Source organism: Diabrotica undecimpunctata, chromosome 6, assembly GCF_040954645.1.
Source record: "Diabrotica undecimpunctata isolate CICGRU chromosome 6, icDiaUnde3, whole genome shotgun sequence".
Classification (NCBI taxonomy): domain Eukaryota; kingdom Metazoa; phylum Arthropoda; class Insecta; order Coleoptera; family Chrysomelidae; genus Diabrotica; species Diabrotica undecimpunctata.
The window spans coordinates 111,131,649-111,144,744 of NC_092808.1; the positions used below are offsets into that span (position 1 = coordinate 111,131,649).

A 13,096-nucleotide genomic window follows, 5' to 3' on the forward strand; every position below is an offset into this window, starting at 1 on the left:
TTGATTAAAGTTACTTATACAAGTAACTTGAATGGCTACTCGACTCATGTAAACTTGGCTTTATTTCCTGTGCGAAGTGTATTTTGTAGGGATGAAATTTGTAATATTTTAATACTCTGCGGACAGTAGTGCCCAAAAACCAGATTCTTGAGCAATTTTTTTAGTGCTTGAAGTAGATTTCAAATAATCATGACTTAAAATTACTATTTCTGCCACTTTAGTCCTAACACGTTTTTTAACAGCTACTGATTCCGTTTAATGAAATTTTGTAACTAGGTTTAATACATGTGACTAATGAAGCAGCTTATAACCGAATAAGACCATTCCAAACGAATTTAAAAACTACTAATTTAATATCACTGTTAAACGCTACCAATAACAGTTCAAATAACTAATCTCCGTGCAAACTGTCACTATCACATTGACACTAGCAAAACATAGGCATTCGTTTAGTTTTTAAGAGATGTAACACTTTCAATAAGTTCTCAATAAATCAATACTTTCAATAAATCTACCTGTTACAGCTTTTCACAAAATCTAATATTATCGACCCTAATCGTAATTATCAATTGTGCAAGTATATTGTATAACACTACGGAATCGTGTTGCAATGTAGGGACATTTATTTCAGGAGTTAGATATTTCGTTGATTATTTACTTTTTCAACTTTGAGACACTTAAGTAAGTTAAGTAATATTTATATAAACTAAAAACATCTGGCACGACAATAAAACTCGTTGGTCCTAATAACACATGTGAAAAAGACCCCTGATGAGTGCCGTTTTGTTCGTACGTAGAACACCAGATGTCACTCTGTTTTTATTGGTTTCATAAAATAAAATACAGCATTTCGTAAGTTTTTTTTCGTCTTTATAAAGGGGAGTTTGGAATCTTCAAAAAACATTTCAGTCCAGCACGTCACCTGACTGACCTTAGTGCAGGATTCGTTCTTCGTACTCCCGGCGATAGTTCTCGATGTACTTTTAAACCGGCCGGCATCACTAACATGCAAAGCACTACCTTCATTTATCCACAGACTGTCAGCAAGAAGGCTGCCTGTCCCAATTCCCAGTGTTCTCTTATTTTGGTCGTAAAAACGGGTTTTTTTAGAGGAACCCCGATCCAGATAGCTCGTGGAAGGCTCTCATCGCTCCTAGTACGGCATCACTACCAGCCGGGCATTTCCTCCTTCCTCAAAGTCTGACTCACACAGTCTAACTTATATAGTGCAACTCACTTTTCTACCTTCAACTTACAGCATATTTACCTTTGCCGTTGGTTCTACAGTCTTTCTTCCTCTTCTTTTTTTCTTGATCACTGCATGGATATAGTTGTATATACTAATCCAACCTGCTTTATTTTCAATCATTTCTTTCACTGTAACAAAATTCTCACCCGCCTCTCTTTCCCTTCCGTTCCTTTCTACTATCCATCTGGTGCACTCTAAAATCGTATGTGTCACAGTGTTCTTAGTATAGGCATTCAGTCGTGTCAGCCTTTCCGAATCTAGAGAGTCTAAAACACCAGTCTCCTATGAGCACCTGCGTTAGGAAATAATCTAATCGCCTTTGACCACAGTCCACCCATCTCTTATGTTCGGGATCAGCGTCTTTGTTCACTGTACCACATCCTCCGTGTTGTTCCATTCCCAATGCAGCCGCACTATTCGCAGCCTTCCGGGGCCCCACCCGCACGTGCTTCCCCATTTTCCATTCTGGTGCAACATCACTCCCAGGTACTTTATGTGTTTCTTGTGTGTTAGACAGGGCCCTGCACATTGTAGTTCCACACTTTGCCTGTTATTTTTCCCCTTCAGAATGATGGCTTCGATTTTCCCTGCCGTGAGTTTCAGTCCGTGCTGTGTTATCCATTTCTTTACGGCACCGCCTGCGTTCCGAACCTGGTATTTAAGATCTGGCTCATCCCGCGCAACTACTAGCTCAGCGACGTCATCCGCGAATGCGAAGGGGTTTACACCATCTCCGTGTTCACAGTTCATAACCTGGCCGTCACGTCGACGGTCATGCCCTTTTTCACCATTATCCTTCTCTCTGACAGATACTCCGCCATAAATTCATCAGGTAACCAGGAGATTCTCTCTCCTCTATTGCCTTCAGCACCTCGTTCCACTGCAGCGTATTGAATGCATTCCTAACATTGAACAGTAACAGGGCCGCCTAGCGGTGTTCATCCGCTCTGTATCGCAGTGCGTTGAGTACACTCACAATTGCATCAATCGTGCTTTTCCATTTACAAAATCCAAATTGCCTCTTAGATAAACCACCTGACATCTTGATCATGTCTATGCGTACTCGCAGCATCCTTTCATACAGCTTACTGATGCATGGAAAGAAACAGATGGGGCGATACTTTTCCCCAGCTTCGGGGAGCAGTACTAACCTCGATGTTCTTTAAGGTTCAGGAAAGATCTATGCTTCCAGCAGTACATTTCTACTTCTTCATAGTAGGCTACCAGCTTGTTGACTGACACAGGAACAAGATAGGACTTAAGTAATGTAAAAAAGACCTAAATCACTGCGGTTTTGGACGTTCGTACAATTCCATATGTCGCTCTGATATAATTTGTTTCATAAAATAAAATACAGCATTTCTTAATTGTGTGAATGTATCTAATGGTTAGTTAATTTTGTAGTATGTTTCTGAAGAAGTTGAAAAAAAAAATAAACATTCAATGAAATATCGAACTCCTGGAATAAATGCAGTTTGAATTTTAGCCACAGACGGCAGTCCCGACATTTACACACAATTCATGACATGAAAAGAAATTTATTAAAATATTTTAATGATAATGCTTTATTCTTTATACATAGACATAAAAAATGTAACAGTGTGATCGAATTTATAAATCCAATGGAAATTTAAACTTCTCTAGGAACAAGCGGTAAGCACATATTGTAGTATGCTGTTTTATTCCAAAATGAGAGGTTTTTCCAGCCACACCATCCTTTATTTTGTATAACATGTAAATCTTCCCCTCCCGTATAGTGGGGATCGAGAATTAAAAATCTTATATCACCAGTCTGTTGATTGTAGTCAACTCCCAAAATCGTGTGAGCCAAAACACCCCCACCTAAAACATTTATATTCAAAGTTAATTATAATAAAAAAAGTGACTTTTAAATTATTACAATCTTAAAGTTAAAAAATCTTTGTAATTACTGTCACTAAATAATGTCAAAAAGTTTACTAGATTTTTTTTATGACTTTTGTCATTCAGTCAGTTTCAAAAGATTCTTTAACCAGATAAATATACAATGATATTTCTAACTCGATATAGACGGAAAATTACTAGATGAAAACACTGAAAGGAATATACAAGTTTACTCGGTTCTCACCTAGGGGTCCATCAAGACATTTTTAACAGACAAACAATACTGGACTACGGATAAGGTATTGTCATATTTTTGTTAGGGTAAACAAAGAGAATAAATCTACGCTTACACACAGTCATGAAAAATTATAATTATACTATATTTTGTTAGATAGCCTGTAGCTAACAGAGAATGGATATTGAATGTTACATACATATTGCATTTGGTTCCTTTTTTCCAGAGGAAATTTAGTTGGAGGGAGTCGTGGGTTTTGTAATTTACTTTACGCAGAATACTTCTTTCCAATGCTTTGTGTGAGATCTCTATTGAGCAGATCGTAGATGTCTGCTCTGTCTGCTGGGATGTACGTTTTGTAGGTGTGTATAAGTGTTTTCGCTTGCGATCGTCCGAATTTTTCACATAGAACGTTGAGTATACTGACTCTTTTTCTAATAACCTTGTTACGGGTTGCCATCAGATCTTGTCTCCAGTTTAGTGATTTGGTATATTCGATCTGATCGATGAATTGGATGCCCGCCCCCTATAGCCACAGGTCCAATCTTTCTTCTGCAAGGGGTGTGTGGTAGCCGCTAGTGTTTAATGTCTAAAGAGTATGTTGTGTTTTATTTGAATTAGGTGTTTTTCTCCATCTTTCGCACCAGCTATCGATAAGGTTCAGGTGATTTTGAGTATGCCTTGCCATGACATATGTATCTCGAGATCTTGTTATAATAGCAGTGTCGTTTGTGTAAAGTGGGGTAAAATAGTATTGATGTTTGTGGGGTTAAGAAATGCACTGTTGTATATTGCGTATAGTATGAGTGCCAGAATGGAACTTTGAGGCACCTATGCTATAGGAGTGAAGGTATGTATACGAGTGGAGTTTGATAAATGGGATGAGCAACCCGACGTTCAGTAGTGTCTTCAATAAACCGGCATGCCAGACTTGATCAAAGGCTTTCTGGACATTTTTTGTCATTTAATTTTTGAGTGATGTGGGTGACGATTTCAGTCAACTGGGCGTTGGACCTTCTTTCAAGCCGAATTGGAAAAGGGTTTTCTCTGGTAAAGTCTATGAATCTTTCCTTAAGGATCCTCTCAAAGATCTTAGCAAGAACGTTTAGAAGAGTTTGCCCTTTTTTGGGGGCATTATTGTGTTGGGGTTTGGAGTTTTGGGGATATTGATGGTTTTAAAGAAGTCTCGATGATTGATTCGGGGTATTGGCTGGTTGTGTAGGTGTAGTTTTGGGTTTTAGTGTGGTTTGTGTGGCAGTTGCTGTGTTTCAACAGGTTGGTTGTAAGAAGTGGAGGATTGATTAGAGGGAGTGTTGGACCGGAACAGTTGCAAGGCAACGATAAACCGGTCGAACAAGATATACCTATTGGAGTCAAAATGAGTGAACATAAATAATGAGACAATTTAAAGCGGGTTATTTAATATGAAGAATTGCTGAGCATAGCGTTCCTTAAAAGTGTAACAAAGTAACGCTGAATAATATTTAAGTGATTTAATAGTATAAAATATTTAAGTTCGTGAAAATATACAAACCTATCATTATGGGTGACCCATAATTCTGAAAATGATTAACCAATTCAGGACCTTGCGAAGCCATATCTTCACCATTACTAACATAGACAATTTTATTTTGAACACCTAATAATGTATTTAACACAAAATTAACTTCAGTAGATCCAATCCACTGTCTGGATCCAACAAAGCTAGCAGGTTTATCTCTAATATCTACCAAGCATTGTTGTATTTCCTTATAAGTGGGCACTTCCCTATCAACATATCCCTGCAGTTTAAACCAGGAAGCTAAAGTTTGTAAGGAGCGATAAGCACAACCCCAACCATTGTCATCCATATTATTTTGACAATAGTGGTAGTACTCATATTTCCCTTTAACTAATGCAATTGTACCACCTACAACAAGAAAAAATATCAGTATACAGTGTCTAATCATGCAGAAATATTTAAATACACTAAATTTGCTTGCAATAATATAGGCTTCCAATTTTTTTTTTCAATTTTTCTTATTCAGAAAATAGTCGTACAAAATAAGGTTCTTCTTTCCTTCAGCATAAGTTGATGTAGGGTAAAGTGAGGACACGCTGATCCTGGGGATAATGCCGGACATTGAGTTTCTCATATTTTCGGGTTTTCGGTTTCCTATCGGTTTCTCTGACTCTCCGCATGACAAGCGGAAATATACACCAGTGTAATACCCAGTATAACATTTGAATCGTGGCAACTGTAAAACGCGAAATTGTTAAACGAGCAAAATTTAAATAAATGTTAAGTTTTCTGAAATTTTTCAATTTTCTGTGCACATTTCGCAAATTTTCTTTTCGTAAGAACCTTCTACACAGTATTAGAAAACTTAAAAAAAAAAGGATTAGGTAATAAAATTGGCTAAATCGTTCCCAAGTTATGGCGTGACATAAGGAAATAGGGATTTATATTTATATAATACATACATATATAAAAAATATATAGTATAAAAATCGTGGGGTAAAATATTGAGTAAGAAGATTTATTTAAAAACCACTAATATTACTAACGTTGTACTAAAACATTAAGAGGTACGAACCATTATCAGTGTTTTTAATTCCTTCGTGCGGATTATGCAATGGACCATTCAGTTTCTTATCAAATGAATACTGATTTGCTCTTCTAAACCTAGGGGTATACGAATCCAAGAGTAATTGTTTGTGTATTAGTTGGCGTTCCGATTCTAAAATAAAAACCAAATAAATAAAATAACCTTTCAATATTATTATGAAGCTATTTTCTTGTGGTATTTCAATTAATATTAATTTAATTAATATTTTTATTGGGAAATAACCACAATTTTAGTCTAAATTGTGTTTATTTAGGCATTTCAATTTCCGCTTCGGATTTTGAGAACGAATTCCGATGTGGAAGTCAAAATAAACATATTTTAAACTAAACTTGTACTTAATTCCCAATAAAAAGAGTAAATTAACTTTCAACATTACATTACAGAATAATTAAATATTTTGTTGGGTTAGGTACATTAAAACCTAGTTGATAATCACTTACCAGTATCTTTATCTGTCTGATTCTTTGCATATAGTAATGTCAAAAAATGTTTGCATTCCTCAGGATAATAATGGTATAGTTGAAATATCAAAGATTTGCCGTTACTTTTTACGAATTGAAGAATTTTCTCTTCAAATAAACTTAATCTACTTGCAGTACTTTTTAGTAAAATTTCATAGAGTTCACTTGTCTTAGTTTGTTCATGAACCATAGAAATACAATCTAGTGGTAACAATGTATCAATAATGGTCAATGGATCTAAAAATTTTTAAAACATTTTATTTAAAACATATTATATTAAAATCTTTAATTACTATTATAAAACGAACATTCATCCTTGAAAAGCAAAAGTGCATTGGGGAAGCATTCCAGGTCAAAAGCAAATAAAAAGATCATTAAAACCTGCTTACACGCAAAAATGCAGTAAGAGTTTAAAAAAGTTTTAAAAAAATATATCAATATGTAAATGATTAGAATATATGTATAGATATAGTAAACAGAATGCCGAAAAATAGATTACTTGACAAAGGCACTCTGCCGAAACAGCTGACTACAGTAGATAAGATATTATCACTAAATAAGATATTACATATATAATGAATTTTGTGGAAGTTTTGAAAACAAAATTTTTCAGTGTTTTATTGTTATATATTACAGAATAGACTGAATGGGAAAGTTCTCATCCCCTATTCAGTGTGTCCAATATATATGCTCCTGAAGTATAAAAAAATGCGTTTGAAACGCGCGTCAGCAAAATTTGTTCCAAAATTGTTGAGTTTTGAACAAAATCAGCGGCAAATGGAAGTTGCTCAGTAGTCACTAAATGACGGCCCAGATTTACTCATAAGCAGGTGACGAAACATGGGTTTACAGATATGATGTCGAAATTAAGGTTCAATCATCCCAGTGGAGGCATTCTGGTTCGCAAGACCAAAAAATGCTCGACTAGTGTGGTCGAACGTGAAGATTATGCTCACTGTTCTTTGATTTTAATGGCTTCATGTCCCATTAATTTTTGCCACGAGGTCAAAAAGTCAATAAAGATTACTACCTACGAGTTCAACGCCGTTTGCGTAAAGCAATTCGGATTTGTGGAAAAACAACTCATGACTTTTGCATCACGATAATGCACCAGTTAACATTCATTGTTTGTTCGTGAATTTTTGGCCAAAAACAATTATTCGCCAGAGATGCCTCGTGTGACTTTTTTCTATTTCCAAAAATATAAAGGAAATTTTAAAAGTAGATGACATTAAAAGAGCATCGCTGAACGAACTAAAGGCTATCCCAAAGATCGAGTTTGAGAAGTGTTTCAAGGATTGGTAGAAGCCTTGGCACAAGTGCATATAGTATGTCCACTATATCTTTTCCTGTGAGTCATAATTCATTTTTAAACAAGTTAAATCAAAATATTAAACGTACGTCGTTGTGTAGATAATTATCATTGATACCTACTACTGTCAATGTAATAATTATAATTTTTGTGTATTTGGATTAGCATTCGTCGGGGATAGGATTAATAAAATATGATGAAAAGGAGATTAAAAAGTAATCTTAATATTATTTGTACAATCTGCCAAAATAATTAATTTTGTATCAATTTTATTCTATTGTAAAATAGCAGCAATGTCGAACGCGGTTAATATTTGGATGGGTGACCGCTACGGTACCAAGTAGACGTGGAACACCTCGTGTTGTTGCCTTACTTTTTTTTTAATTCTTGGTATTATTTTAAGGACTTTTTTGAAAAATAGTAAGTATTAAAATTAGTTTATTATTAAAAAAAATACAAGTAAACTGTTTAAAATATATTAATTTTGTTGAAATTATATAATAGAAGTATAACCTTTTACGTATGTGCTAAGTACACACACTTTTTTTTATTGAAGTGTTTATTCTTTTTCACTATCGATGAAATTGATGGAATCATTGCCGACTATTACTAGTATAACATAAACAAATGTAGAACGGTAATAAATCAATTTAAAAAAAGTCACAACACCAAAGTTAATATTGTTAAAAAGATTTAATATTACCTAATGTTGAGAAATACAAAACTATCGAGTGAATTACATAAAAAAAAATATTTTTAACATATCGCACCTTTAGGGAAACAGTGACACAAGTGCAAATTTTTCACAAATTAAGTTATCAACACTACAATCTTACTAATACTCGTCTTTGTCTGGGGACCCGAAAGTCAGAATTGCAACTCTTCCTTTCGTCACTCATGTGACTTTGACCCATTTATGGATTCAATTAAAGGAAAAAGATCTGTTTAGTGGTTATTGTATGCCATTCAATATTGTACTGAAAGACATTGGTTTTAAATAGGTAAAAGATGATCCAAGGTGAGGACTGATGGAACAATCTCATATTGTTGTGAAGAGAGTAGAATCTTTGAAATTATATAAAAAATATAAACATGAAAAACTGTACAAGTTTATTTTTATAGATAAAACTTAATCTATAGATCTATATGTCGCTTATGGCAAGATGAGAATAAAATATGTGTAAAATCTATTAAAACTGATGGAAAATCGTAATATATTTATATTCACCATAATATATAACCATAATCACATTGAAAACATGAAGGTGCTGAAATTTTTTTTTTTTTAATTATAATTTACATGACATACCCACAGACAAGTTAAGTAATTTGAAAAACCAAAAAAAAAATAATAAATTCAAATAAATCAATAAACATGACAAATGAGCTAATGTCACTGTTAATGAAAATCAAAAACGTCGAAATTTACAGTAAACAGGGTATCAAAGACATGCCATATTGTTGATCCTTGTTTAACTTATTGTGATCCCTATGGAAAAGCGGCTTAATTTTACAATACTAGTTTCTGCGAATAAAAAAGAGACCTAGTATAAAAAGTAATCTGTGAATAATTTCATGCATGGGAAAAGATAGAGTGGACATACTATAATATCTGATGGGCACTACTTTGAGGCAGACAACATTAATGTAGACAAATAAATAATTTTTTTTTTTTCAAAAAATGAAAATTCTGGGTATTTTTTTGAAACGCACCTTGTATATAGTACCTAGGATAGGTGATAACCAAATAAACACCTGCAAATCAACTGGAAACATGGCATATCTATGTTATTACCTGCAGATTTGATTGAATATAACACACACTCACACATAAAAACCCATAAACACATACTGTACAAGTAGCCAATATCAATGACACAAGTTCACCTCTAGTTTTATTTCAGCAGTAATTTATACATTAAGATAAATAGAAAAGTATATACATGTAATTTGCTTTTGTAATCAAATTTTCTAGCATATAATATGGACTAAAGTGAATAAATGACATTTTCCTTCTAAGCTTTCTTATCCTTTGTTTTCTAACTTTTAGCCAACATTTGTCTATATAATGTCTATATTTTGCTTCAGAAGTTTTCCGTACCTTTTAAGAACATCAAAGATCATATAATCATTTTTGTGTTTATGAATATAAAACTATTCTAACTATTCATAGCAATTCCATAATGGAAACGTGATAGCTTTGTTTTTTCTCATAATACTTTTTGTATAAATGATTGACCTTGATTTTTCTTTTAAAATATTTTTTCAACTCCAATTTTTTAGTTGTCTGTCCTGCAATAATGTGACAGTAATTTGGAGGTTAAATTTTTTTTTTCGGAAAAATGGCTTTGACAACGCCAGGTTAAATTGTTGTCAAAATTTCCATTATGGAAAAATATATACTTTTTCATCAAAAACTAGACACTAGAAGTTATATTCTTTAATAAGACTAGTATTATCTCCATATTCAAATTGTGCAGCCACTTTTCAGCAGTAGGGTTGCCTTCAAAAGATGATCATCAGTACCATTGAAAACCCCCTAGTGGACACTCCTTGACGATGTGGTGGATAGTTTGTTCTTGGGCTCCACAGTCGCAGCTAGAGTTGGGCCTTATGTTCCATCTAAATAGGGAGGATCTACAACGCCTATGGCCTTTATGTATTCTGTTTAATGCTGCATATGTTTTCCTTAATAGATGGAAGACAGCTGGATGGTTAGGGGGATTTAGGTATGTGCCATCTGGAATTGGTTCTATTGGTCCAGTCTATTCTCCAGGCTTCAGCATCATTGTAGTTTTGGCCTTACAAGTTGTTGTACAGTACTTGCAAAGGGTTTCTGAATTTGAGTCTTTTGAAATCAATTAGGTCCTGGTGGATGGGTAATCCTGGGTTGACAACCATTATCACAAATTATTCTTAAAGATACTTACTAAACATCCTCTAGATCACACACAGTAATAACACATTTATAATAAATATTATATTTGTATCCACCAAGCCCAAAATGGGATTGGTGGATACAATTTAAGAGGTTAACAGTAAAATATAAAACATTCTAAAATTATTTATAAATACTTAAATCTTACTTTTGTTAAGAATTCCAATTGGAGCATGTTCTTTTATACTATCAACTGATTTATCCCTTGTTAATTGTTGAAGAAAGTTAAAGTCTAAAACTCTTGGCTTTATATTAACAACTTTATTCTTTTTTCTATTGCCTTCATCATTTGCACTATTTAAATCCTCATAAAATTCATTAATAGTACTATTAAACTCAGCATTTATTGTGTCATGTTCTTGGAGAAATAAATTGCTTTTTAGAAGACCAAAAACACTATCAGATGGTAGTGATTTCTGAATTACTTGGAAGGCATCCTTCAATGATTGAATGGTAAATTCAGATTTTAGGACAACTTCACCTAAAAAATTATTAAAAGAGTTTTTATAATTGATGTAATCATATACTATATTATAGGCTGTTGTGAAGAGGTGATTGCAATGTATTGGTTTCATAACATAATTAAGGGAACAAATTTAAAATAACTGAATAATTGTATTTTTAAATGTATATTTTGAAATTTTGTTTTACTGGCAAGTGATGAGGTTTTGTCCAGATTGATGACAGATAATAGGGGGATGTAATATAGAACCAGATGTCCCAGCATAAGATACTAGTAAGCTAATTTCAAAAAATCAGTAAAGATATAAAATATAATACTTGTATAATAGCATAAAAAGATCACATGCACATGTGGAAAATTAATAAATTGTGGAAGAGATCCCATACCATCAATATTGAGATGACCATTCAATTTGGATAACACCCAATGTCTGGATTTAAAAAATTGGTACGTAGATGTATACACACAGAACAATATTTCATGTTTTCAAATTCAATGTTTCAATGGTAAAGTTGAGAGGACATTGCACTTAATAAGTAGATAATACCTACTTGGGTATCATCCATTATGTAGTAATTTTTTTCATGTACCTATCTTGAAATTGGATACCACTAGTCAATTATACCTTTATAAAAGAATTATAACATACCTCTTAGTCTGATAAATAAAAATGTGCTATTAATCTCCTGTTCAGTGATAATGTGATATTCAGATTTATTGAGCTTTCCATTCTGTTCTTGGTAAAGATTAACGTTATTTTCCTTGCCAATAATATTTGTAAGTAATATTGATTTAGTTGGAAGTTGTATATTTAAGTCAGTAGTTTCGGCTGTAACTTGAAAACGGCCGCATAATTCAATTCCGGTAGGAAGGAAATTAACGAAATCAATTTTGTTTTCTGAATCTGCCTGTAAAACGAGGATAAATAGTTCATTTTTATGGGAAATTCCGTACAAATTACCATCACAGCTGTTAAGGCTATGTCCTAGTCTCTAAAATGAAATTATAAAGTAAACAGAGTTATTGAAATTTAAGGTAGGTCTTACATCTATAATAGTTTGGGATATTTTTATTGTTTGCTTCATTTCGGCTACCATTCAATAAATATTTCAAAATCATCAATCACTTGCCACCTGCTAGATTCAAAAAATCAAAATATAAACTCCAATTTCATACAACTAAAAATGCATAGCATACACCAATAAAATGACAGTTTTTTAAATGGACCGTGGAAGTGATGACGTAGATTTTATTGACATATGTCAGTTTCACTTTCCAAACAAACCTTGTTTAGTGTGGATAATTTGTATTTTTCGTTATTTTTTCATTTTTTTTTTACAGAATCTTTCCGCTTTTTGCAATATCTAAGTATTCTAATAGTTACTACAACAATTTTACAAGGTTGTGTAAACAATAAAGCATGTTGTTTTATAAAAATAGAATAAAATGCATGTATCAATAAAGTAAGGTTAGAATGTCTTTAATTTAAACTTTTAAACTATATTTCATAGAAATAGAACACTGAATTATGATGGTATTATCTTAAAAACACTATACTTAAAAGAAAAAGCAGCAGAGGAAGCAAAATGTTAACTTTATAGAAATTAAAAAGTCTTGAGATTGGACATTTCAACTTTTGTTTGGAAAGTAATTGACAGTTGTGACGTCACACTTCCACGGTCCATTGCAGATGTATGTCATCATCATCGACATCATCAGACTACATACAATTCAGTCCAATAAACCTTGAATAATTATTGTTCCAATAATTGTATAAACATTTGTTTTTCTGTTTAATCTTATATATATTTAATCATCAAAAAAAATTTATTTCCATTAAATTACAATAAATATTTCAAATATCTAAAAAAGGCAATTCTAGGGGTAATTACACGAATGAAATAAAATATAATCATATATCATTATATCAATGTTATTTTATTATATAAGGCAATGAACAATTATA

At 32.9% G+C, this 13,096-nt stretch overlaps 1 protein-coding gene across 1 annotated transcript; it reads right to left on the reverse strand.

Annotated features, from left to right (window-relative positions):
• Positions 1-2,798: 2,798 nt before the first annotated feature.
• Ufsp2 (UFM1 specific peptidase 2) lies at positions 2,799-12,821 on the reverse strand. Its single transcript, XM_072535111.1, has 7 exons — positions 12,177-12,821; positions 11,780-12,122; positions 10,816-11,148; positions 6,397-6,654; positions 5,924-6,067; positions 4,882-5,256; positions 2,799-3,091 (listed from the first exon to the last, which is right to left on the reverse strand). Exons 1-7 carry the CDS (start codon positions 12,225-12,227, stop codon positions 2,880-2,882), a joined length of 1,716 nt encoding a protein of 571 aa, XP_072391212.1. The 5' UTR covers positions 12,228-12,821; the 3' UTR covers positions 2,799-2,879.
• Between the last annotated feature and the right edge of the window lie 275 nt (positions 12,822-13,096).